The sequence below is a fragment of the Melospiza melodia genome, chromosome 2 (assembly GCF_035770615.1).
Source record: "Melospiza melodia melodia isolate bMelMel2 chromosome 2, bMelMel2.pri, whole genome shotgun sequence".
In the NCBI taxonomy this organism is placed as follows: Eukaryota; Metazoa; Chordata; class Aves; order Passeriformes; family Passerellidae; genus Melospiza; species Melospiza melodia.
The window spans coordinates 59,137,353-59,165,200 of NC_086195.1; the positions used below are offsets into that span (position 1 = coordinate 59,137,353).

Below are 27,848 nucleotides of genomic sequence, written 5' to 3' on the forward strand. Positions count from 1 at the left end.
ATAATTGACTTCAAGGCAGGAGCTCCCTCCTCTGCACTTCCTTCAGCATCCCCAGTGCAGAGAGGAATTACCTCCTCCTGCCATGACCATGCTGGCTCTGCTGAGACTGATGGGACACTGTGACTCAAATGTATTGTAAGGAGCAATTTGTTTGAGAGGAGTTGGGGAGGATGACAGGAGCCCCTATTCAATGGACTGAAGAAGAGAGGAGGGAGGAGGTGAGCTAAAGGCCTTACCTGGTATCATCTCTGTACCACTCGAAATCGGGCGTGGGCACTGCTGATGCCTCGCACCGCAGTAAGGCTTGTCGTCCTGTGGCTGCTTCATTGCTCTTGGACTCTGTGATGGTGGGAGGGTCTGCAGGAAGGAAACACGCGGTCAGTCCACACACTTCCAGGGGGAACAAAACAGTGAAACTATGTCAGGGCTGTCTGCCTCATGCAAACTGTTTGGGCTACTGGAGACCCACGGCAGCTGTCTGCTGTGGCCCTTGCTCACCCCTGCTCCTCTGCAGAACGCTGCTCTTTGAACATTCCCTGATATACAACATTAGCAGCACTCCTTACACGTGCTTCTCTTCAGCACTGCTGAAAAAAGTTCTGTCATAAATGCATAGGCATACACAGGCAAAGTTAAGGTTAATGATGGACTTCTGCAATTTATTAATATTTACCTATGGATCTGTAGTTCACATGGGCTTATCAGAGAGAAGAAGATGAGAGAAAGACTTCTTCAAGGGTAAAGGAAGACAGCAAAAGTAAAGGAATAAAGTAAGAGTTTAACACTAGTGTGAAAATTGTATTCCATACAAACTCTGCCTAATGCCAAAAATAGAATAAGAAAGGACTGGGACAACATGTATGAAACAGAAATACATTAATGGTTTAAAAGAGAAGAACTTTAGCAGAAGCTGTGGGTGCAACTCAGAGAGCCAATGTTGAGACACTTCCCTTAGGTGTCCAAGGTTACAAATCCTGATCACCTGGACATAGTGCTTTGTGAAAAGCTCCAGAAGGGCTTGCTTGTGACTGCTCTGCCTGAAGTTTGCCCTCAGTCCAGCATGCTGCTCCCACCTCTGCTTACTTTGAAGTCTGAGTGCTGTGCCATGGGCAAACCAAACTTGGAAAGCATATTGGTGTGCTCTGCTGGAGCTTGGTCTCAGTACTTTCTGGATAGCAGGTAGGGTAGGCACCGGTATCTTCAATCCCAGCCTCATGTTCAAAATGTTAAGCGATAAGCTTTACATGTTAAAAGGCAGAATTATTTCCACCTGGCTGCTGAGAGGGATCAAGGAATAAGTGCCTTGTCTCTCGTCACTAATACTTGCATACCCTGAGATTACAGGGCTGAGGCTCAGACGGATACTTTGCTGAGACTCAAGTTACCATGAAACACACTCTGCCATCTGTATCTGTCCCAGAACTGAAAGGCTAAAAAAAAAAACAAAAGGCAGCAAAACGGATTGTGTCAGTCAAAGAAAAAAAAAAAATCTGTCTGGAGAATGTAGGGAAGGAAATTTGTTTGTGAACACATTAGCCATCTCAATATGATCCCTTCCCTGACCTTAATTGGGATTTTATGCAGGGCTTTAGGGATATTGCAGTGCGCCCTCTAACATCATAAATATTAATAAGTTTACATAAATAGGATCCTACATTCAAAGGCTGTGGGTTCATGTAAATGTTTTAATTTGAAAAGGAGGAGGGATAAGAAAAGGATAGCAAAGGTGATTTTTTAACCATTCTTATTTGATTTTTTGGTTTGAGCAGTCTATCTTCTTAGGCAAACCATTCCATTTCATGAATCTGGTACAAGAGGTGAGTCACAGAATGAATAGGCATCTCTCCATGGTTGTAAGAAATGATTCCAGCCTGCTGCCAGGGAGCCCAGCCCCTCGCTCTGAGCAGTCTCCATATTCACCACTTTAGGAAGTTGGTGCAGTGCCCTCCCGGGAGAAGGGGCAGGTGGCAGTCCCAAACAAAGCAGCCTATTGCACCTAGGAATCAGCTGCTCTGTGTGTAGCGTTTGCTGCCTGGGAAGCCAGGGGTGGGTTTCCTTTAGCTGCTCTCCTCCCACTCTCCTTAGGCCTCAGTTTCCCTGTCTGTGATGTGCAAGGGCAATTACTTGGGAAGCCTGAAGGTGGTAGTGTGAGCCCAAAGCAAAGTGAGATGCTTTCTCCTGCAGTCTGAGCTGACAGTGCTCCTCAGCAGATGATAAGAGATGGCCAAGAAGCTCCTGAGGTTGGACATGCCCTATTTTTCATCCTCATTTTTCAAACTTACTGTGGTTTTCATGCTTTATGCTTCTTGTGGTGTTCTTTAACAAAGCAGGATGAGGAAAGATGTATGTAAATATCTAGTTTTCAATTCTTATAATAGGACTGGTTTTTTTTCCTGCTTGGTCCACATAGTCTCTTAAATTTATTTCCCTTTCTTTCAAAAAAAAAATTGTCCTTAAGGAATATTAAGTTGCTTACATTACAAATTACACCACATATTAACATCACTTTTTCATATTTTTCAACAGTTAAAATGTTTAAGATCTTACCGTGGCATAGTTATTATGTATTGAAACTAAATCAAAATCAAACATTCTGACTTTATACAAACAATCTGTTTCAAACACATTAAAGCACCATTGAAATTATGTTTCACGGAAATGTTTGAAAGTATTAATTGGTTCTCATGGAAAGTCTCCAGTTTATAAACTCAGCTGTTTTTGACACTTCTATACTTTCAGCACAGAAAATCTGCTACTACAGTTCATATTAATGCCAAATTTGGCCCCATGAGGCAGCTGATATCAAACCACTGCCACCCAATTTCTAAGGGAATATAAAAAACTGTAGATTCGAAGGATGCTGCAGGGAGCCTATAACCTCAACTTCTAAGTGAGACAGAAAAGTTGATCTGATGTGATGACTCACATGGGACCAAGGGAAAAAAATGAAGAGCAAGAATGGTATTAAAAGGTGCTATGATCACCTACAGTCAAATTAAGACTGGTATTGCCCGAAACCCTTGATGCCATCAGCTCTCTGCCCTAACCTGCTCCCTAGCAGTTCTACTTGTGAATCAAGGCATGAATATGCACCCAGAAATATGTCTGTAGCCATCTCCAATTTCAATTTAAGTTAATATTCTGGTTTAAGTCTCAATTTAAACTGAAGAAGGTCGGGAGAGGACATACCTCCCATTCATCCATCCTTGCTGCAAAGTTATTAGCCTCCAAGCAAGGAAATGAAGCAGGTACATGGGGATAGCTCTCTTTACATCACTCAAGTGCCAAATATAAGCCATACAAGTATGGAGGTGGACATATACACAGGCAGGATTAAAGAGTAACATCAGTTTGAAATATCTTGTGTTCCTGTGAGTGGAGCATGCCAGCAGAGTGAAGTGGACATCTGTCTAAGCACATATGGGATGGGATCCGTGCCCCAATCCACATGTGTGGAAGTGAGCCACAGCTTACTTGGTGCTTTTAGGGGATTGCTGTATCCTTTGGCCAAAACCCCATTCTGTATTGCACTGGTGCATGAAGGGTCTTTTAGACAGAGCTTTAAACTAATGACCTGAAACCAGCATAAAAGTTAAGTTTTTGCACCCTGTCATTAGCACGTGCCCCTGCCCCGTGTCCCCTGGCTGTGATAGCTGTGTAGGCACTGCAGAGATGGCTGGGTGCAGGCAGGCATGTGTTTGCTCTGAGCCAGCTGAGCCCTCCCTTATCTCTCCCCGCTGCCTTGGTGAAGCTTCTCTTCACGCTACTGTTCACCCGAATATCAATGAGTGAAAACAAGGCATTGCCAGCGTTTCGGAGGGGAGAGACGGGGGCAAATCACAGCTCTTTCTCTTTCTCCCTCTCTGTCTGTCTCTCTGTACCACACCTCCCCCAGCCTTTTTTTTATATATTACCAGGTTTAAAGCACAAACTGTACCCTGTGGCAAGTGTCTGATTGCAGATAGTTTTCTCAGCGTCCTCTCTTCAGATTGTATAATCCAAGCCCAGAAAGGCTTCTCTGTTTATCCTGAAGTAACCCCTGCCTGTGGGCAAAGCTCTCCCCGTTGCCCTGCCCCAGCTGTGATGTACTCACAGTTCACAGTGACCCGGACTTGCTTGACGTCTGCTGAGGCAACTTCGTTGGCAGCTTTGCACTCGTACTTGCCCGACTGCTCTCGTGTGATCCCCAGGATCTCCAGGTACTCCTCCTCACCTTCAAACTCTCTGCCTGATAGGACAGAAAAATACAGAGAGTGGTTCTGTTAGGCTTTCAGATTTAGGAAATTGCTATGGAGGAACAATCACAACATGGAGTCTGCAAACAAGCAACAGTCATAGCTGTTTTAAAGTTATTTCAGAAGCTGCTGAAAACTGAAAATCTGGAAGGCACCATATAGGTGGTACAATCCATAGCATCTCACAGGCTGCCCAGGCTGAGAAGCAAAATGTTCATCACATAAGATCAGGCTAAGTTCACTAGTGTGATGGTTGAGTACCACCAGAGGTTAGTCATGCTGGGGGTGATGTGCTGGACCCAGGGCTAGCTGGGTCCTCAGATGTGTTGTCAGCACCCTTTTCTCCACTGCAAAACTGTGAAAAATATCTTTCTGTCTCCCAGAGCAACCACCACCTTGAAGTGCCATCGATCAGATCAAGCTACTGTTAAACACAGCCAAACTGAGAGAAACAAACCATAATTTGATCTGCAGAGACCAATAATCATCACGCATCCCTGAGCTACTGTACATATGAAACGACACATTTAAACCGTGCTGCCTCCTTAAACACTTTGGAAAACAGTGACTTGAGTGTCAGTCGGGGTTATGGATGGGGGCAGGAATCGGGGGAGGTCTGTGGCCCTGCTTTTAACTCACTGTGTGACCTTGAGTGAGTCACTCCTTTGCTCTCCCTCTGTAAACTGCAGCAAATAGCCCCCCCCCTCTCCCATCACCTCCTGGTTTGAGCAGGGCAGTGAGGTTAACCCATGTAAAACACATTAGATTCATTGCATGAAAGTTGCCAGGGAAGCATGAAAATATTAGGATTGGTATATCTAGCCTATTCCTTCAAAGAGGAAAGCAAAATAAGGCACCTCCTGGAAAGAATCTGAACCACATTTCCTCCTCTCAGAGGGCTGCAAGTACTGCTCTGCAACACTGGAAATGGCAAGCCCCAATTGTGTGCCTGTGTATGTTTAGAGAAATCAGCCCCCAACCCTGAATTGGTAAAAGACAGATTTGGAAAGAAAAAAAAAAGTCAGCTCACAAGAGCTCCCATTCAGGTTCCTCAGAGAGTGGTCAGATTTTCCAAAAATCTCTCTGCCCAGAAGGTATTTTCTGCTCAACAGGTGCTGAGCACTTCTGAAACCCTGCCCATTTCACAAAAGTGCAGTTTTTGAGAGAGTTCAAATAGTGCCTTCTGTTCACCTTGGTTTATGGCACTGCATGAAAGCAGTGGCTAAGTCTGGTCTCTGGAGCTGAATTTCCCATGGAGCCACCTGCAACAAATCCCACCCCAGAGGCACAGACTTGCTGCAGTGTCTTGGCCAGGTCAGCCTGGCCACACACACTGGTGAAGCCAGCTGAATGCAATTCCCTTCAGCATCAGAGAAGAACTTCAGAAGCTTCAAAATCTGCTCAGAACTCTGTCCCTTACATAAATATTTTGGTCTTTTTTTATTTTCCTTTTTCAGAGGCAATTTTCAGAATCATTCTAGGAGAAAACCACCCCCTGTCAGGGAGACTCAGCATGAAAACAGTAGTGTACCTATTAAACCCATGTAAAGACAAAGGCTCACCGTCTCTTTCAGCAGGGCTAATCAGCAGTCCCTTCTTCCAGCTCCTACCAGATGTTCAGGTAGCAAAAATCTCTTTGCTATGTCTAAAATTTACTGCTTTGTTTTTTGCATCCCCCAACAGTCTGCTGCAGGACCTTCCTGCATGGCAGCAGCGTTTTGCACAAGGGAAGGAGGCAAAGTTGGCTCCTGCTGCCAGGACATGGCTCTCAGTCCTCTGCCCTGTGCTGAGGCTGATGCTGTGAAGAGTCATTGGAGAAGGAAGCAGGGTGGGTTTTTCACAGGTGTTTTTTATTGCTGGAAGTCATGAACATGTTAGGGAGTCCTAACCCCAGCAGAACTAGAATTAGGTGAGTCTCAGAAATGTGGAAGGGACTTCAATCACCATCGAATCTGTTCTGCAGTCTCAAGGCAGGACATACGAGTCATGTCATGGGCACAGCCATCCTCTGCCCTCCAGCGGCAGAGATTCTGCAGCCACTCCTGGCAATCTGTTCCTGGGCTTTGCTGTCCTTACCACTGGAGCAGTTTCCTGAAATTTGACCTGAGTCTCCCTTGCTGCAATTTAAAGCTATTACTTTTGTCTCAGCCGCTACAGACAAAAAGAACAAATCATTCCCTCCTTCCCTGCAATAGCCTTTTATCAACTTTTAAATCACTTAGTTCCTCCCTCAGTTGTCATCTTTTTTTTTTCTTTTGGCACAACATTGCCCAGGTCTTTCAACCTTCCTCTGTAGGTGATGTTTTTTTAGGCTCTTGATCATTCTTGTTCTTTGCTTTTAGACCTCTCTGACAAGTTTACATTTTTCTGGATGTGTGATACCCCAAACTGAACACAGCATTTCAGATGAGGTGTTACTATGGCTGAACACAGATGAAGGATTGCATTGCAACTACTGCACCATGTTGCTGTCTGTAGAGGCAACACATTGTTTCTGGTTTTGCTACAGCAGGGATAATTTCTGTTGGGGAACTCTTAATTCCCAGATTTTCTTATGGCATATTGCTCGCATTGCTACCTGCTAATAAAGCACTTAAAAACTCCCACCCCCAAACTGAGCTGACAACCAACACTCCTCTCCTTTCACAGCAGCACTCCAAGTTGATAGGTCAGTGAGTTGACTGGAAAGTTAATCAGACATCAGGGAAAGACTCACAAAGAAAAGGTTAAAACATAATTTGCCTCTGTTTTGCAACTCATTTGCTCTGCAGTTCTGCCTTGTTTATCCACAGGGTTCATTCCAAGTGGGACTTGCTTCTCCTGCAATTTGCCCTTGTCACAAGACTGTCACCGTAATGAAGACAGGGTTGAGGGTGACTTAACCAGCTCTAATGGAGTGGCACCCTCATTACGGGTGCTGTTAAGTCTGTCAGAGAACTGCATCAGTGGAGCTCCAAAGTAAGCTACAAGGGTAGATACCTTCCCAAGGGAAGATGTTTTTGAGCTTCTCCCCTGCATACATACATGCACTTGTACCATGTACTGTGTACCATGTCTGACAGGAGAGCTTTCACAGCTACACAGAACCCTTGCCAAGACATGATGAGCTGCTGGCTTGCCCAGTGGAGTGCTCTGGAAGTAACTGAAAGGCAAGACTTCTGTTCTAAAGGGCATGTCAAAAACATCAATAACCCTTTTCAGCTCCTCATTCCCCTGCTCTAGGACACACATATAAGCATAATACTTCAGGGAAAGTTTCTCTGACAGTCTTTTGCTGTATAAGTGGTAGCGCTGTTCTTGTCTCTGCACTGGTGACCCTGAGCATCAACATTTTGTTACAAGAACTGAGCTGCTCTCACTTTCAAGACAGACCCTTTTCCTTGCTGCCTTGTCCCCTCTAGGAGCACATTAACCATTTCTAACAAAAAGCATTTATATAAAATTGAGGTGTTGTAGTACAGAGCAGGGAGAGGAAAGATGTATCACAGTGTGTTAGAGAAATGTCAGGTTGTGATATCTTGCAGAGAGCTGTAGAGATGTTTTCACTAATTCACTTTGGCAGCCAGATTAGGTGAGTCATATTAACTCTAACCTCTAAGGCAAACAGGGGGTGGGGGGAGCAGGAACAGAGCTTTATACATCGAGTCAATTTACAAATGTTTCTGCACAGGAGCCAGTGTTGGTAGGGAACTGATGGTTGTCACTATGCAGTTTATCAAAGCAGGGAGGGAGAAAGCTTGGACAATGCTCTTTGGTACCGATAACAATGAACATATTCTATTAGGTGAAAGAGGGACTGCCAACTCTTGGCAAGAGAGCCATTCCATTCCCATTAAGAGAAGACACTTGCCTTGAGCAGATTATCAAGGGGTGAAATTCTGACTGTACTGCCAAAGTTTCCTTGCTGACAAGAGTTGTCTCCTGGCTCTTCTGCCTGGTTCAGAACAGCCCTTTCTCAGTGAGGGTCCTGTCAGGTTTCCCTAGGTGGATGACTTCTCACTCAGTGCAGCTCTTCACATCCTAAACCATCCCCTTGCATCACCGCAGGCAACCTGCTTCCCTGCAGGTTTTTTGTCTTTCACATGTTCCTAGTTAGCTTGGTTTGTTGCTCCAGCCCCATTAAACACCATCTTGCCAAGCTGTAGCTCCTTAACTCTGTCCCAGTGAATCAGAAAGAGGAGCTTTCTGCTCTGGAGGCTGGAGATAGAGAGAGCATGGGCCCGGGAGGCTTGACAATCAAACCAAGAGGGAGCGACCCTGAGCAGCGCGAGCCAGGCGGCTGCTGCTGCTCGGAGCTGGCAGAGCCTTTTTTGCAGAGGGATCTGCGGCAGCAGCTTTGATGTGTGCAGCAGCAAGGCTTTGAAGGCCTGCTTGCCTCAGCCACATTGCCGATCCCCTGGCTTCCTAATTGGACCCAGTAAATAATGAAGCTGAACAGCAAATCTGCTTGGCTATGCTAGCCTGCTGGCAAGCAGCCTTCCTTTCCCCTTACCCTCTGGAAATAGCCTTGTCCAACCCCATTGGCTCTGCATATTGTCCTTGTTGCTGTGCACACCTGCGTGTGCTCTCATATAGATATATATATATATCTATATCTATATCTATATGCTATATTCTGTATTTTATGTACTGTGTATTTTATTTGTTTTCACATCTATAAATCCATCTGTGTGTGCAGAAACACAGACTGACGTGTTCCCCAGGCATTTATGGGCACTTCTCACCTCTACCCAAATGGCCCCTTGCACTGCCACACACCATCACTCTTTCCTCAAAGGCTAAATGCTTCCTTTCTACAAATGACCGACACCCAGTCAAAATCCCACTTGTACTGTGTGCAGACAGCTCTTTCAGGTAGTCAGGGCCAGCAATGCACTCAGTCACATTCTCTACCAGAGAGGCCTTTCCCTTCATGCCCTAGTTTATTACATCTCCAGAGGGGAAGCTGATCTCCAGAGGTGGCAGACACATTTTATTTCATCTCCTCTCCTGTCCGTGCATCCAGCACTGGGCTTCTTCTTGTGCAGAGATTACTTTAGTTGTCTTATTTATTTTTTTTTAAACACTGCTGTGGTCTTAAATTAAACTGAAAGTTAGATCTGCTGAAAGTATCTGTTTGCATTTGGCATGTGGAGAAAGAGATCAGCCACCCTGCTACTATGTTTGTTTTCCCTCCAAGCATCTTTGTAGTTGTGAAAAGAGGGGAGCAGAATGGGTTATGCATCTTTGTTGGGCTTAAAACAAGATGCAAGGAGATAAAAAAGATTGGAAATCAATGGATGCCATTTGAAGTTTTTTGTGTGTAGCAACTTCTATTGCTGAACTGCAGGTTTTGTTGTCTCTGCACTCCCCATTTAGTGTTTGAGGTTTTGCTCACCTAACTTTCCTCCTTCCCTCTGCACCTTCTATTCCCTAGGAACAGGCTTCTGAAAGACAAAAATAGCTAAGGGAGCCTTTGACACGATTTTTATTGTTTTACCTCCAGCTGAGGGTTTTCTTTTTTTAAAATTCAAAACTTTGAAGTTTTCATTTATCAGTGCCTGTCTCCTCAGCCATCACAGATTCCAATGAGCTTGTCGTTTTTTCCCATCCCTTAGTTGAAGAGGCTTGTTTTTAGCAAAGAGATCAGTAGAGAGAAGCAGATGGTGGATAAGCAAAGGGACAACTAGTGCTAGCATGCTACAGTAAGGAAGGCAGGCAGAAAACCTAGAGTAGCATGGGAAGTGGTAAAAACAGGGAAAGCTTGAGAGAAAACAAAAATAGATGGAGAAAAAAACAGAGGGAGAATGAAGAGAGTGAGAGTGGCTGGGAGAGAGAAATGCAAAAAAAAAAAAAAAGTGAGATTCTTCAGTGACTGGGAAAAAGAGAAAATGGTATTCAGCTACTGACAAAGAGAAACACATTGAGACAAAGCAAGTGAGAGAGACGGGAGGTGAGACAGCGGCAGACAGCGAGATGTACAGCTGGGAGAGAAGCACAGCCATCCCTTGTGTAAAGGGAGCCCTGAAATAACAACTGCCAGAGGGACAGGAACAGAGGGGTCACATGTAGTAAGGCAGTAATTACTCTGTTTAAGCAGCAAGGCACAGCAGGGTATTTATTGTTTAAGCTGGCCTCATGCCTCCCATGCCCTCAGGTCTGTAGCTATTACACATAAACCAAAAAACTAGAGCAGTGCCAGGGAGGGCTCTGGCCTGGCTCTGGCTTCATGAATGAGAATGAGTCAGACTGGGTGGAAACACGCTGGCATGGTTTCCCCTGGCGTTCACCAGGACTTTGCTCATCAGCAATCATATTTGCACCTTATGTGCAAACTGCCTGCCCTGCCTCCAGAGCCGAGGACAGTGCCCAAGGAGCTCCCTGGCTGGGGGAACACGAGCACCTGCTGGCATGACCAGGGTTAAGACAGCCCGTGATTTTCATGGGCTCCTTCTTCTCAAACTCCACGCATCCAGCATGCAAACAAAACCCTCCAGGCTGAGAGCAGCTTTCCCAGACTGAACAATGTCTCTGTGCTCTCTCTCTGGGGACAGCACTGGCCAAACCACTTGGGACTTCACCCATCGCTGACGGCTCTACCCAGGAGCTGGAAGCCAAAATCTGACAGCTCAGATGCAGTTTGCATTCCGGCTGTGGGTGCGTGCCAGCGGGGGTCATCTGCCTGAGGCAGCCTCAGCAGATCAGCTGTATCTCTGAATTTCCACCCCCTCTTTTCTATAAATGACCACTAAGGGTCATCACAGTCTCTCACACACAGCCCTGAGTCTGGGCATGGAGCAGGTGTGCAATATACTACTTCATCTCAGCAGCTGATTCGATTTTCCATTCAAAATCCACATATGAACACCAGAAAGAAAGTGAACCATCTCCCCAGAAAAAATCCAGACCCACTTCAGGTCAAGGCCCTCTGTTTGACCAGTGGTTTTCTCTTTGCTGAACCAGAAAAAGGAATAATGTTCTGCCTCAATTTGAGATACAATTTAAATCAGATGATTTCATGTTGAAGGAGATCACTTTTTTTCCCCTCAAAATTACTTACTGAATTTAGCCCAAATTTGTTAACACTTTTTTTAATGAACACAAACAACATTTTTTTGATAGATTAATTACTCTTGAACAGAACTTGGCTGTGAAGCCAATATATAAAGTAAATTATGAACCATGAGGTAAATTAAGTCATGTAATGTCACAACTACAATATTATACTCCCTAAGTGTTGCATACTGCAATGCAAATTATCATGACTATGCTACCAAACACCAAGCCTTAATTTTACTGCCAAGAAAATGACATATAAACATGAACAAACCAATAGCTGCACCATTTCTGCATCACAAAATTTTTGCCTGCTGCCTTTTGAAGGATATTTTAAAACAATATGAGGTAGGAGTCACCATCAGCTAGATGAATCAATGAGATGCCCCCACATCTTTGAGAGCCTTAGGAAGGCACAGGCTAGTAACTCATCAGGGCTGTGAGGACAGTGCTGGAGCAGCTAACAAAATGGAGGCTGAAAACAGAAGGTCAGACAAAGAATCACAGCTGAGGAGTTCTTTGATGTGCACCTGTGGATGGAAGCACACCAATCTGGCTCCCAGCAGTGTGGTCAGCACTGCAGGGTCCTGTGCCCTCTTCCTCCACCACCTACAAGAAGAGGATGGGCCAGCACTTGGCCCTGGCAAGAGGAACATCAGGGTGTGTTTTTGGGGGCATGGGTGTGTAATCAATAGGTCTTTGTTTCCCACTGTGCTAAGCACAGGGTGGTAATGCAAGCCAAGAGCTGATGCAGGGGACTGAGTTTTCCTGCATGCCATGGACATGTATGAAAGGCATAAAGTACAACAGCAAGCAATCAACTATTACAGTCTCTAGTGATTCTGTCAGATAGTTTCCTTTCATTTGGCCTCATGTACTCCTTTTCCTACTAGATTTCTTATTTTGGACAATGAGCTTGTGCTATCATTGTTGTACAGTTTGAAGACAAGTTCCTCCTCACAAACACAAGACCAAAGAGAAAACTGACAGCAACAAGCCCCTTCTGGGGTAAGAAGCCTGAGTGAACTGTACAATTTCTGTCCTGCCAGTGAAGAGCAATGATGAACTACAATGCAGTCCCTAGTTTAATTCCACAAATCACTATGTCAGCCCCAGACTTTAGGGAAACCTTGTGTGATGGCACTCACTGGTACCAACTGTGCCAGTAGCTAAGTCTAGGAACTATAGGGGTTGGTCTGTGTTTGGTGGCATCTTTAAAAATCCTTGTTACGTTCTCTACAAAGTCTCTTGTGTCTTATGTAGCACAAGATATGCTCAATATACTATTGTGCATGAATGAAGTGGTTTGCTTTTGTAGGCATCCACCAGAATGTTTCCCTGTTTTTAAATATAAGGTGTTTGTTCCCTTCTGTCCTATGCGCACTTCTTGAGATGAGAGAGTAATGATGAACCCAGAACTTCAGTCTAACCTAATTTTTTTTTTTTTAATTTGACAATCCTCTCCTCCTTAGTGATTCAACTCAGGCCACAGAATTATGTTCTTATATGTTTGAAACTTGGAAGAAGTATTGAGAAATTACAAATTGACACAAATTTACTTGAAATGGGAAAGAGCATTAACTCAGAGGCTTAGGCATTGGTGTGGCTCTTTCTTTGTAAGCTGAAGCCAAACACTTCATGACCAAATACATGGCTCCTGAATCTCCTGGCCTTTTGCAAGATTCCTGGAGTTCATCCCTGTTTTCATCGAGGCTACTCTGAACACCAGCTTCACAAACGAACCCTAAAGACTGGGATTTCTGTATCAGCCTGGATCTAGCCACTCTGCTTTTAAACTGCTGTAGCTTTCAACTGAGGAAATGAGGTCAAAGAGTTAAGCCACCCCTTAGCAAGATTTACCCTTTCAAAAATACGCCAGCGTGTTGTGATGCCTGGTGCCAATATTTGTATAGGTGGATTAGCTTCTTGAAAAATCGTTTTGTTTGCTTTTCTCTTGACCCCTCTCCTTGCTGCAATGTTTCTCAATTAGATCCAGCATAGTAATTTCACGACACCATCCCCCATACCTAGTCCTGGTGGAAGAAGAAAAGGGAATACTTTGTGGGGAGCACAACAAGGGATCAGGAGATGAGACTAACTAGCTGAATTCAGGATTCCACAGGCATCAAATACTGCCAGTTATCAAGGTGAGAATCACAGAGGTTTGAGGCAGGGTGGGGTTTGCCAGGAAGAGATTGTTTGGGCTCACACGCTGTAGAGACTTTTGATCAATTGGGCTGGCTCCTGTGATATTATCATCTGAGGTGCCTGCCGTTGATTCATCGTGATAGCAGTTGAGATAAATGATTGCTTCGGTCCAGGATATTTAATTCTTATGCATTTAGCCACTCCCTTGCTTTCCAAAGAATAAAAAGTCTCTCTCAAACTTGCAAGGCAGTAACTGTGAAGGAGAAGGAAGGCATTTACTCCATGCCTAATACTGCATCTTGCATAGTCCTACAGGGGAGGCAAGCAGAGAGGAAATACAGACACTGATTTTGAGGTCTTGTAGCTCCCTGATGCAGCTACTCCCATTGCTAGTGCAGCCATTGGCCATCAGCACACTTGAAAATCCTGGCTGTAAAGCAGGGTTTCTCTCTCAGATATATGGGAAAAAAAGAAAGGAGTCATCAGAATGGGAGAAAGCCGAAAACTGTAAGTAGAAGAAACAGAGTGAAAACAACTCCTTTCTGATTTTTTACCACTTACCCCGTAAGTTTAGGAAGGGGTCTGAAGACAAACCTAAAAGATATTTAATTACCTTCATACCAACTTCTTAATACTTGTTCTGATGATTACATAAAATTTCCAACAACTTGTAGCCGTGCTGGCATGAGCAGACCATGGCCAATCATGTCAATCAAAATGTGTCTCACTGGGCTTTGCCTCTCTGAATCCCCCTATTACCATCATGGACAGGAATCCATTCATTTCTACTCTCTTGACTCCCCAAACACATTTGATTCCTGTGGGAAGAGAAACATCTTGCTCCAACAGAAGCCCAGTCAGCCAAAAAACACAAGAAAGCATGAAAAACCATCCGTGTTTTGTTGAGGACTCTTTGGGTCCTTTCCGCCAAGCTCCCGGAGAGGCAGGGGTCTCATTAGAGTGCTTTGCAACTGCACACCTGTGAGAATTTCACTGGAACTGAAACAGCAGTTGCTCTAATTAAACAGCACAGAGCAGGCCACCTTAATCACTGCCATGATTTCATCTTTCTTGAGGAGAGGAAGAGGCATCAAAACTGATAAGAGAGAGGGAAGAAGGTGAAATGTACTGAATCCCTGGTTCCTCAATTTAAAGCACTAAGGGATGTCTCTCATCTCTGTAATGATTAATGTGAGCTACTGATGGCATGTTTTATTAAATGGTTATAAAATAATTGATATTTGAAAGCAGAGTTTCCAAAAGCCACTAAATGCTTTAACAGGACAAGACCATTTGGCTTTCAATTTGTGCCTGTAAGTCACTCAGGTGCATTGGAAACTTCACCTCTACCCTTTTATTCAAATCAGTGCCTCATTTACTCCATCAGTGCGACCTTGCCAGTCTGTGTGGCAGAAACCAGGGGCAGGGGTGAAAACCAAAAGCCCTCTAAGGAGAGGGTCCATGTTTCCTCAGCCTTGGGTGGAAGTAGGAGGTGCCAGCAGCACACAGCCTGAGTGAGAAATACATCAGCTGAGGAGCAAGCACCCAGACACCAAGGACACCTAGGAAATAACAGCATGATAATTCCTGTCCTGACTCTCCCAAAGCCTCTAACGGGGAGGCACATCTGTCCCTGAGACAAGGCACACAGGCAGGCCAGGTAGAAATGCTGCTGGCAAGCTAGAGGGCCAGTGGGCCAAAGCTTAATAGGAAAACAGCAGTGATTTGTCTCCACCACTATTTATGTTTCAAGCACATGACAGGTTGTCAGTGGAAGTGAGTGCTGCTAAATTTACTGCTTCTCAAATCCCTGCCACAGTTGCATACTTGACAAGTCACTTCATTTGAAGGGCTAGGTGTTGGGCTGGACTTTCCTCCCCTGTGCTCTCCTTCAATGAAAACCACCAACAGCTTTCTTTACACCACAGACTGATCCCCCTGGGGGATATAATATCAGGGTGTGAGTTTAGAGAAGAGGGATGTTCCCGGCATATTCATTTTTAACCCTGATACATGCTGGTCTTGTTCTGGGCCACTTGACTGCAGATGTGTGTCTGACAGGACACACACATGACTGAACTGAACAAGTAACAGCTTGGTTACAGCATGGGGCATTCAGAGACAGAGAACAGGAGAGGCTGGAGAGCATGAGTGAGTACCAGCTGGTGTGTGGGCAAGAGCTGCTGAGTATCGTAAGGAAAACAGTGCCAAAGACTGTGGGAGTGCAAGAGGAAATGCAGGTGGGTGAGAGGGTACCTGGGGATTAGATTGCACATATGTGTGCATGTCTACAGGTGGTGGAAAAACCGCATGGAATAATGGGTGTGGGACTGGGAGTAGGACAGAGCATTTAGGTGAGGATGTGAAGGGAGGAAGGCTGGCAGGCAGGGGAGAGGGTGAGAGGATGAGCCAGGGAGTGTCTGTGGACCTGCATGTGGAGGACTGAAGTATGGAGTAACATTTGCCTCCCAAGTGTTGCATGGTGCCTGCATCCACGCAGCCTCATGTACATCTGCGACATAACACATTTGGCAGGTGGGAAAAGACCCCTCATTAATGGCTGAAAATCTGTAACACCTGGTTTCAAACTCTTCTGGAAAGCAGAAGGGGAGTGAGGCTGCCATTTGAGGATGGGGGCCATAAAAAGCCCAAACCTTCCCTTTTGTTGTCCTCACAGCACTACAGAATCCTTGCTGGAGGGCTCTGGTCTTAGTTGCATGGAGGCTGCTCCCTGCTTTATGAAGCTGTGCTGATGGATAGCACCACATCTTCTCAAATGTCCTGACTTGTTTAGGCAAAGGTGTTGGGTGTACAGTGTTATGAAAGACAGACAAATGTGACAGGGCACATCCTCCTACCTCAACCACTCCCTTAATTTCTTCTACATGCAGTGGAGCTCCCTGCTTTCTCCTGCACATATCTTGATATCATGCATAAGGTCCTTTCATTTGGTTCCCTCAAGTGCACTCAGTAAATTACATACATGTGCATGGACACACATTGTGCAGAGAGTGTCATGCAGAAGCAGGACACATCCTCCTTTTTCCTGTCACAGGGATGCAGGACCATTGCAATTCTCCATCAGCCCTTTAGGAATTTTCTCCACTTCCTTTTCCAGTGGTGTAGGCCAGAGGCCCTTGCTCTGCAATTGTGTGTCACAGTTCATATGATTAAATGTAGCATCTGCAGCTATATTAGCTGGGCTATTAGTGACAAGTGCTATCAATCCTCATACTTCAGTGAGTAAACTGATCACTACCTGGGGACAGAAATCTCCCCTTGTCTCTCATCACCATAACATACAAACTCCTTTATGTGGGTTTCAGAGGGAGGGAAACAAAGAGAGGTGGAGTATGAGGATGACAAATAGTTTGGACTATCTTCTATTCTTTCTTTGGTTCTCTGCTTTCCAAAGAACACAACAGACATTTCGGTATGGGTGGCTCCTCCAAGGCTGCTCTAAGTTTTACTGTGCGTGAGGGAAAAACACAACAATTGTGCCCTCCCACCTGGCCTCCAAGGACTAAGAATTCATCCACAGTAATCATCTATTGGGCCTCTTGGATTGAGGCCCTGTGGCACTTTTACTGGATAATAGCATTTCTTAATAACCAGCATTTCAATCAAATTCCTTTCTATCACCTTTGCAGCACCAGTACTCTGTATAGGCTACAATTCAGTAGGGAAAAAATCCTACAACTTTGACCATAAACTATTGAAATAATATTAAAACCCAGGTTTTCAAACATCCTCTTTTTAAACACCTATTTCTCAACTGCTCTCCAAAATGCTGTCCTTGTGTTTTAAAGTCCAGCATTCCAAAAGGGATGCTGGGTTTGATTATAACAACTTCCTGGCTTGTAGGTTATGTCAGTATCCTGGTGGGATTTTATGCCACTAATCTCAGCAGTCTGCAGTTGCAGAACAGTTAAGGATGGGAGGAATGTTAACTATATTAAAATGGCAAATGCAGACTGTATTTTCTCACTACTTCAGGAGTAGAAGGTCTTGCTTGACAGAATTTTCAGGCAGTATGAGTTTGCATGTACAGGGGAAGAGTGAAGTAGAGAGAAGAAAGGAGAATCGAGAACAGGGGGAAGAACTGTCAAGACAACAAATAATTTAAAAAGTAGCATAGAGAAGATAGCTTGTGAGACCTAAGTCTTCAGGAGAAGGACCAAAAAGGAAATAAATAAAGAGACATAGAGCATGAGATAGGGATGAAAGTTTGATTAAAAAGAAGTGAAGGGATGCAGAGGGTTAGGGCAAACAAGCAGAGCCCTGAGCAAGGTGAATTGCCATGGGAAAGCAATGGGGAATGCAGTTAGTGTTGGCTGGGAACACAGCATACAAGGGGTAACAGAGGCCAGAGTCTTCCAGATGTATTACTGTTATATTGATCTGTGGTAAACAATTTCACTGCTCACAGGCAATTCATGGCTGTTGGCAGTACCACTGAGGGCCTTGGACACTTAAGTGCTGTGTATACATGCAGAGGCATACAAGGAGAAAAAAGGTAAATTCCCATGACCTTTGGTAGGGAGGGCTTGGGATGGAGTGGGAATGTTTGGTGCTGGCTCCCCCTCCTTACCTTCTGCCTGCTTCATCTCATTAAAAGCAGATAAAATACACCACATGAACAGCCATCCCATTTCTAGACAAACAAGTGCTCTTATTGCTACCTTCTCAAATTCAGAGAGCTCCTCTGAAAAGTCTGCAATTCATGGAGCAAAATGACAAAGAAGAAACCATAGTTGTCCCCCCTCATTCCAGCACAGCAGGAGACCTAGAAGAAAATCTGCAGCAGTTTCCATGTAGCCTTGGAAGATTCGCTATGAGTTTCTTTTGCTCTTCATCCCCAGGGCTCTTGCTGTGGACACACCGTGGTTTGCCTGAAGGTGAGTGTGGTTGCCAAGAGGCTCGGGGGGAGAGGAACAGAGAACCTCTCCAGTGACTTGTCACCGGAGTGATTTGAGGTTTTGGTGCCCTCACTTACGAATATGTTCGGATGGGCAAAGGACACATGTCCCAGCTCCACCAGCAGAACTGATGTCACACAGTGGAGCTGGGCCTCTGGATGCAGGCATGGGACAGAGCCCATGGGTTGGAATGCAAGCAGGAAGCTGCTGCAAGAGGAGATGAGGATGAAACTGAACCTGCTGGAGACCACAGGTCTGTCTCCTTACCCAACAGGAGAAATGGCTTTGCTGCTCTTGATCTCCTGAACAAGCAGCTTGCCCAAAAAGGCTCTGATCTGCTATATACAATGAGAAGGCTGAGGTCTGCTATGAATGGAAAGAGTTCTGCACTCAGATCTGATGAATTCTGGCTTTTTCTACACCCCTTACCTCTTCCAGCAGGAGGCACTTGTAGGGAGTCATGGGAGAGAGATGGAGAAATTAAAAACTGATATTCAGTTATTTCTTTACTGAATCCCAAAGCCTTTCTGAGCTCTTTCCAAACAGAAGTTGGCTGAAGGTGACATATAGCCTTCTGAATTTGAACCTTCTTGGGATATTTGTCCACACTGGTTCTGTCAGCATGCTATGTTAACTCATATATCACTTGTTTAATGATTTAGAGATTTGACCACTTTAGCTTGGGAGCAGATTGAAGGCAGGAAGGTTTGAGTCCCTGTGTTTCTGTACACTCAGTCATCCTCAAAAGTGGTTGATATCTGCACAAGCCTAAAGGCAATCTTGGCTCTTTCAATTAAAGAAAAAAAAAAAAAAAAAGAAGAAAAAGAAAGAAGGGACATTTAGGAGTCCTCAGAGAGGCTGAGATGGTTTGATGCTGGCAGAGAATATCTAGCACTGCTTAGAATCACAAGGAGGAAAATGGTCTTGCTCCCCTTTCCAGGCAGGGGAACCTCTCCCCACTTGTACTGTGGTGCCCATCCCCACCCCTGCACAGGAAGCAATGCCTTAAGTGATGAGGCAGTAATACAGGCTGCCAAGATCCTCACCTATATCCTTTGCTCTGTTTTCTACATGGTAGCTAGGAGGTATAAGCAGCTTTTACCTTTTACCAAGACCAGAGTCTGGACCTGTGATAGATTAAATCTCAGCTTAGTCTTTCTAGGGAATGAGGCTGCAGAAATTCTTACTGAGTTTTCTCAGGAGAAATTCAGTCTAAGTTAGATTCAGACTAATAGCTTAACACTTGTTCCTCTCAAATAGCAGAAAATGCCCAAGGCATTTTTCTTGTGCTCGTGCAAAGACACTGATCACAAACCTGTATACAGCACCACACTCTGGGTCCCTTCTGCAGAGAAAAATCATTAAGCAAAATCATACGCATACACCCAGCAAAAAAGGCAGAAGATGAAAAAAAATTGTGTGCAGAGGGAACAGCCACAGCTGTTTCAATTTATGAGACAAGAAATTGTATTTCAAAGAGAATACAGAAGTTTTCCCCTTCGAGAAAGTTATTAACCAGAATTTGCAATAAACCCCACGCCATTTATATGCCTCTAAACTGAAGGGCCCTGATAGAGATTATATTGCATTTTGCAGGGCTCTGCTCTGCCAAGAAGAGCTCTCAGCCTCAAACCTTGCCATCCCAGAAGTCTGAATCACCTCTCCTGCTTTTTACCCATCACAGCCCCGCTTCAAATTTCTCACCTTTTTCTTCCCCTCTTCAGTTCCTATACCTCTTTTGTCTTTTCAGATTTTCCTCTTGCTATGTCTCCCTCCTCCCCTTCTCCTATTATTCTCCTTTTTATCTTTGAACCCTTTTTTCCTTCCACCTGTATATATGTCCACAAGGCTGAAACCTGACTGCAACTCAATTGAGCTCCTACAATGACAAAGAATATTCATGTAGGAATACTGTATTGGTGAAACATCTAGGAGAAGAGTTCTCATACTTGCAGCTTTGTTTTGCTTTTATAGCTGTCTGTTACACAGCAATTGCTTTAAGGGGGATGATGCCATATTGCACCACATGGCTGGAAAAGACTCCATCCTTTTACTTCAAAGCTGTAAAGAACTGAACCAGGGGGTGGGGAGCAGAGAAGGTAAAAAAATACACTACAGTGGAAGAAATATGCTACAGCTAAAGAGAAATCACTTGGAGGTGTTGGCAGCAAAGAACTTCACTTACAGAAGCTAGACTGCTGGAGATTTCCTTGAAGATGACCCACTGAAGATGTGTTTGATTTGAACTGGTAAAGACCTGTGCCTGTTTGTACTTGAGGACCCTAGTGGGATGCTCAAGGCTAATTAAAATTTTTTTGCATGTAGTAGCCTTGATGCTTACCACATAAACAAGAAAGCAAGAAAACAACAGAAGATACCATGGTGGTATAAAAGAAGGACTCAAACACAGAGAGACGTCAATCCAGCAATCCCATGCATACTGGCTATCAAAAATTGAAAATCTAGTGTGGAGCATATATCCATGCTTCACTCTCATTTGTTAACAACTAAATAAGTAACTTAGGGAGGTGATAGATTATCCATGAAGGAAAAACAATGAATCAATCAGTTATATAAATAAAGGGCCCTTAAAATTCTCTCATTGCTGGAGGACATAGAGTGGCCTGGGTGGACCACTGCCCTTTCTTCTGGCAAGGCTACTCTTAGACAAGTCCTCTGTGTCCTGTTTCTTTCCACTGCTATCTCACAGTATCTCAACTCACACTTTTCCATACATCTATTTGTGTGTGGTCAACTTTATATAGCAGAATTTGTATGCAGCAGCCTAGAATGAAAGCATAACAAGCACTGCAAAATTGATATGCTCCTCATTAAAAAAAGAAAAATCCTCCCTTACCAGGTTTAGCCTGGTAACTATATTTCCCTTTTGGACAATATATATTGTGCCGTAAATAAAACTGAAGCAATAAATAAGCCATCATGTAAAACAAGAAACGTCTTTCTAATAGGGCAGTGAGTGTTTGACATGCACTCATTGATTTAAACATCAGCCAAACAGGTAATGATTAAAAGATGAGAAAATGCCTGGTCTCATTCAAGAGCCCAATCAACATGTTACAAAAAACTTCTATGTTTTTACAAAATAGCTCTCTGGATAACACCTGCTGAGGAGTGTCCAAGGCACTTGGGTAGGAAGTATTTGACCATGCTGCGCAAAACCTCTGTTCAGAAAACAAAAGAGTGAAGTTCCCAGTATTTTGGAATCTTGCAGTTTTTTTACAGCATGAGTCATGGCATGTATTAAGCAATAGCTCAGTCTTCCACAGCAAACAGTACCCACACCAGAAAAAGGTGGGCCTGGTCCAGGATGGGAGCTACAGCAAAAACAGCTGCTATCTAGCACTATAAAAGCAGCCTTTCCCTGTTTCCATTGCATACTCCTGTCTCTGCTGGCCAGCCAAGCCTCCTTTGTATTCAGAGATACCCACTCATGTTTCTAAGCCTCTCTGTAGCCCAACCCAAAACCCAGTGTCAAACAGGCTTATGCTGAACCACTAAGGGTTTTGAAGTCGAACAAAAACAAATTGGAAAAAAAACCAGCAAACTGGAGACAGTCTTTACAGTGAGCATTCTATGAGCCTGGCAGGAAAGTGACTGAGCATCTTACTGATCTGTGCAATACTGCTTCTCTTTCAATTCACCTGCTTTTAAACAACAGACTGAACTGTCTCAGGAGACTCCCTGGTTAGGGTTCATCTCCACACAGCTCTTCCTGTCCATCACCTTTTAGCAACCAGCCTTTCTTTTCCAGTTCTCTCAGTATGAATATCTCTGCAGGGAAAAGCTGTTTTTCTGTGCAATCCCCAATTTAATACTCTGACATGACATCAACATCTTGCTGCTGTTTCCTCCTGTTAGTGAAGTTCTGTCTCTGCCTTTTATTCCCTTTCTCCTTAAGTCATTCAATTTTCCTCTTCTCTCTGCCCCTCTTCACCCTTCATGGTGGGATTTGTGTTTTTTCCCTTTCCTCCTCTCCTGGAAACATGCCAGCAATACAGCAGAAGGGAGCACATTGAGAAAGGTTAGGCAAACACAACATTATGATCAGAATCAGCAACATATTGCTCATTAAACATTTAAAATCAACAGTTGCTGGCTTGATCTGCCAATATTGTGAGAAATGCCAGTTTTAGCTCAAGGTGCCTCCTGTTTCCAAAATGGCTTTATTTATGATGTGGGAGCTGGTGGCTGTGAGAACAAAACCCTACCTCCAGCGGCCAACAACACCCAAGCTACAGGCAGCTCCATGGAAAGTTCCCTAGTGAGCACCAATTGCTTCTGCCTCCCCAACACCCCCGCTGCTTTCCAGAAACAAATGGATGTGTAAGAGCAGAGAAATGTGTTTGCAGGAGATAAATTATTTATCTGAAATTTACTGTTGTGAAGTCAGCGTAATTCTCAAATCCGCAGACGTATTTTATGCACTGATAGGATATTTCAAACAGGGGCATTTGGACTCATTTCTTCCCTCCTCCTGCAAGTATTAACACAATAATGCCTCACCTGGAAAAGAAAAGAGCTGGTGCTGGAGCTGGAAAAGCAGTAGGATAATAGGCTTGTAGTTTTGTATTGTGTCCCAAGAAAGTTCTGTTTCTTGATAAACAAACCAGCACAACACTTCTTTCCCTCCTCCCTCCAACCTCTGTGATATTTGCATTTATATTTTTTCTGCCTAGTCTATAAGGTTGATGCCTTTGGTAGTTGGAAAATCAAGCTTTATATCATATGAGGTACAAACTTGACTACTGTGGGCAAATCCCAGAGCCCTCCAGCTCTGTCAGTGTCCTCTCTCCTGCCCTGCAGCATTCCCTGCTCTCCCAAACCAGGTGAAAGACAGGTCACTCCTACACCCACGCACATGTCCACTGCATGTGTACCATTACATCCTCTCTTATGATGGCTTCTGGGACATTCCTGCGTCAATCAAGACCTATAAAATTTTCCATTCTTTCAGGAGCCCCTTGGTTAGTGCAGCATACCTAAAACCATGCCACTGATCCAAACGGAGATTTTTTCTTTACAGAAAATAATTTTTGGGATTTTTTGCCAATTATTCTGAAGGGAGTAGAGCTGGATCCTAGGTATCAATGTGAAGATCTATTCACTCTCAGTTGCACTTGTTTGAAGCATGAAAAATAAGATTGTCCTCTGCTTACACAGGACTAAAAAGGGCAATTATAAAGCACACAGTTCACACAACAGACAACCAGCCCAACACTTCTGACAAGCTCTTGTCCACTGAGCAATAACAAGTCCTGCAGATGCTCACAGGCACCCTTCACTTTAGGTCAAAATGGAAATAAATATGGCCTGGCCATGTCTCTCCCTTTGTTCTGCATGGGTGTATTTAAACAAGTGCATGCTCAAAGAGAGACCAATGGTTTACCCAAGGCTCTAGTAAATCCAAAAGGCATCAATAAAGACTGCAGTTTTTCAGAATATGAGCATTTTTGAGAAATCTGATGGAATGCTTCCAACAATCCAGAGTTCCTGCAGAGAACTCCCAAAAGCTCCTCACTTTAACAATAATTCTGTAAGTAGATGCACTCCCCTGCCTGCCACTTAAGAAACCTAATCACATACCAGATCCTCCATTACAGTTGGCCACTCCACAGCACAGGAAAAGTAGGAAGTAATTTTCACTGAAACATGGTCTAAGCAACTTGAAATGCTGCCATTAGAGTTTTCAAAAGAAAAAGAAAAAACAAGACTCCTTTTTGATATAAAACTAGTAATTCACTCTCCTTCTTGCACCTGGCATCCCTTTTGTTTGTCAATCCAAACGGACACCTGACATTTGGTCAGATAAAACATGCTGGATTTTCACTGATTGGAGCAAGTCTTCACTGTGGCTTCAACTGGCTATTTTTGTATGCTGTTTGATATTTAGCAGGAAAGATGGAGCTCTTCTTCCCACCCTTTCCTAGCTAATTAGCAGTCACTGCTGTCGACAGGACTGGAGGGCCCTGCTCAGGTCACTCCCAAAGACTGTGCTCTTACGTTCTGTGGCAGCAGCTGATGATGAAAAATTGCTGCTGCACCGGCTCAGACACCAGGCAGCCACGGAGATCTCACACTACTGCCCTGTTATGGCACCACGGATCTGGACAGACCTGGGCAAGTGACCCTCAAAGGGTGAGGCAGGCTGTGGCACACCTACTCACCTTAAACAGAAATGAAATTGCCAGTGTTAACTGAGGTAAGGAAATGGATTTGGGTCAGTTTTCTCGAGTTTTCTAAACCAGTACTGAATCAGAACAGCTCTCTTACTTCATCAGAAGCATACAAAGAGACAAGGCAGCAGCAGGTTTTGATAAACCACCAGTGATTTGACCAACCAAGGACTGTAAAGGAATATACATGTAATCTCCTGGATTTGAAAAATGTATGACTTGCAAAAACCACCAAAACCTGAAAGAAACCCTGCTGTAATGAAGAACAATGATCTAAGCTCTAGGCATACCAGATAATTTAAGCAGAAACAAAGCAAGTCTAAATTTCTACACATGGTACCATGAGCTGAGGACTGAACAGTGTGCAGCCCCACAACACAGAATTATGATTTTTCTAGACACCCAACAGCATCCAAATGGTTTGCTCAACTTGCAGTAGAATTACACATTTCGGCAGTCCAATTATTTAATCATGTAATTGCCTGGAATTATTGTCCTAAAATGAGTGCTCAATTAATCTGCCCCTTTATTAGGCCAGGAAGCTCCATAAGTCCCCAGGGGTACACCAGCCTGCAGACCCTCACGGCTGGAAGCGATGCTGCACTGCAGCACGGTATCAGTGTCAGAAACATCTCACAACCTCCTCCCAAGAGGGTTTGCTGAGGACTTGATCCTTCAGGCCACAGGTCTCTGTAATTGCCTTCTTTATCTGAACAAGGCGAAATAGCTGTGAAGGGATAACTTTTTATCGATTTAGTTAAAGTGATGTTACCTGTCCTCTAGTCAGCATTCTCCTATCATTTCCAGAGTGTTGTGTTTCTTCCAGAACAGGCAGATTTAAAGTAACATAAAAAATCATAATAAGCCAGTCATGTGCAACTCCATAACAGGGTCAATTTTAACATTACACCTTTGGTTAAATGGCTGCAACTTGCTCTTGTAGCCAAGCTCCGAGCTCCATTTTTAAGAATAGGTAGCAGACCAAAAGCTATTTTCTTATGAGAAACCCTAGAAATAAGTTTCAAGCCTCAGAGAGAAGGATTAATTTGCTAGTAATGAAAGTGACACACAGGGAAAATGTAAAATCAATCTTGTGTTTAAAGGCAGAACAACACTGGCTCCACTTCCTTTTTTTTTCTTTCTCCCTCATTTTCCTCCCCTCTCCCCATAGTGGCTTGTTACCACTGAGCATACATTATGCACATTACCCACAAGCCTCTGCTTTGTTTAAATTAAAAAAAGAAACAGCGTTTTTAATCAATCTATTTGCACTCTTCTGCCACAACTCACAAAAGCAGTTTGATTTCTTTTCATTGCTCTCAAGAGAGCTGAACACAGATGACTAAAAAAACCACTGCAAACTAGTAATAATAATAGCAATAGTAGCAATAATAATGGTGACACCCCTCTCAAATTTAAAAAAAAAATTAAAAAAAGAAATAAGAGAAAGAAGAGGCACAGTTAGCCCTGATCAAAAACAGAGCAAAACACAGACTATGTTACGAAATTACAGATCAAACTTGAGCAAAACTCCGTGATCTAGCTTGTTCTGACCTTCTGCATCCCCCCCTCACACCACCAACATGTAAGATCAATGGCAAAACAACTGAGGGACTCTTCAGACCTGTAAAAATCACATGGTTTGTCTGCACTTTTTCTCCAATTCCTGGTAATTCTGCTACATGAGCATTTGGAAATTAAGTTATTCCTAGAAATTCAGACCCTGTCTTGTGTTTCACATACACCACGATTCAAACGCAGAATTAAAAATAGCAGAGAAATGGTTAGCTGGTTTTGCTTGTAGTGAATCACAGCCATAATTCTAGTGTTCAGATCTGAGGATTCCTAATTCTTTCTTTCTTTCTCTATTAAGACAACAGGAGGAAAAACAGACCATTGCTTAATAAGGCTATATCACGCTGAGAACTCCTGCTCAGTTTTCTATCCGTAAAAAATTTTACACAGTGAAAGCCTTTTTCTTCTTCTTTCCTCATCTGAAGAGAAAAGAAAAACAACTTTCCCAAGAAGGAACCTTGAAACAGAACCAGGATCTCTTCATTGCTGGGCCCCTAATGGGGGGAGCCCTTGTAGCCACAGGAATTGGCTCCTCACTGCAGATGCTCTGCTGCCTTCTTTAGCACCCTAAGGCCACACCCGTTCTACATCTGAAACACTTCACATGATCTATACACCAGCATGGGGTAGCTACTGCTAGATGTATGAACATACTTTATTTTTTCAGACTTAAATATACTCCAAGTCTCATATGTTTTAGACTCCTGGACTTAGTGTTCTAGCAGTAAAGATCCTGCCAACACAGTGATATGTCTCTCTGCTCCAACCCCGATGCATAACTTGTCCCTTTTGGCCATATGAAAGACATCCACGGTACATTAATGCTAAATTATATTCACAGTTTAAACTGTGAAAAAGATTTACTGTTCAAAGAAGTAAAGCCAGGGACCATATCCAAGATACAAATCTAGATGCTAGTCCAAAATGCAAGCATTTTTGGGTTGTCAACACCTTAGGGTTTGGTTTATATTTATCTCCAACCAAAATATTGCCATTTCCCCCTGCAGCTTAAAATGTGAAAGAGAAGGAAGGGTACTGATCATCTTCCTAACTGCTTCTTTGTAGCAACCACCTGCATAAGAAATAATGCTGGTATTTGTCATGTGTTTTAAGAGTACTATTAAATGCTCTGTATGCACATAAAGTCACTGGCTCTGGACAGCTTAACTCTGTAGAGCCATAGAATGGTTGGAGTTGGAAGAGAGATTAAAGATCATATGGTTCCAACCCTCTGCCATGGACAGTGGTACTTTCCACTAGACCAGATTGCTTTAAGCCCCATCTGGGTTTGCCTTGAATAGTTTCAGAGATGGGGCATCCACAACTTCTCTTAGCAACCTGTTCCAGTGCCTTAAACACTCACACAGTAAAGAATTTCTTCCTTATATTTGATCTAAATGTACCTACTTTCAGTTTAAAGCCATTCCCCCTTTACCTAAATGCCCTTGTAGAATTCCCTCTCCAACTCTCTTCTTAGCTCCCTTTAGGTACTGGAAGGGGCTCTAAGGTCTCCGTGGAGTCTTCTATTCTTCTGACTGAGCAAGCCAAACTCTCTAGCCCATCCTCATAGGTCCTTTTAGGACCTTTTTAATTACTTACAACCAGGCTGGAGAGTTCATGGCAACTGCCAATACTTCACTATGCCAAGTGCAAAAAGAAACCTCGCCACTTCTTCCTTTGTGCACTAGGATTGCAATCAGATTGCTTTCCAAGATCCTGACATTCTTCTGATTATTCTTTGA

General features: G+C 43.8%; 1 protein-coding gene across 3 annotated transcripts in view; it reads right to left on the reverse strand.

The window, feature by feature from the left end:
- LSAMP (limbic system associated membrane protein) overlaps positions 1–27,848 on the reverse strand; it is a 987,400-nt gene that overhangs the window by 31,183 nt on the left and 928,369 nt on the right. For all 3 annotated transcript variants that reach the window (XM_063148357.1, XM_063148356.1, XM_063148358.1), the window contains 2 exons: positions 4,094–4,228; positions 237–357 (listed from right to left, as the gene is read on the reverse strand). In XM_063148357.1, coding sequence (XP_063004427.1) covers positions 237–357; positions 4,094–4,228 — 256 coding nt within the window. The remainder of the gene's footprint in view (positions 1–236; positions 358–4,093; positions 4,229–27,848) is intronic.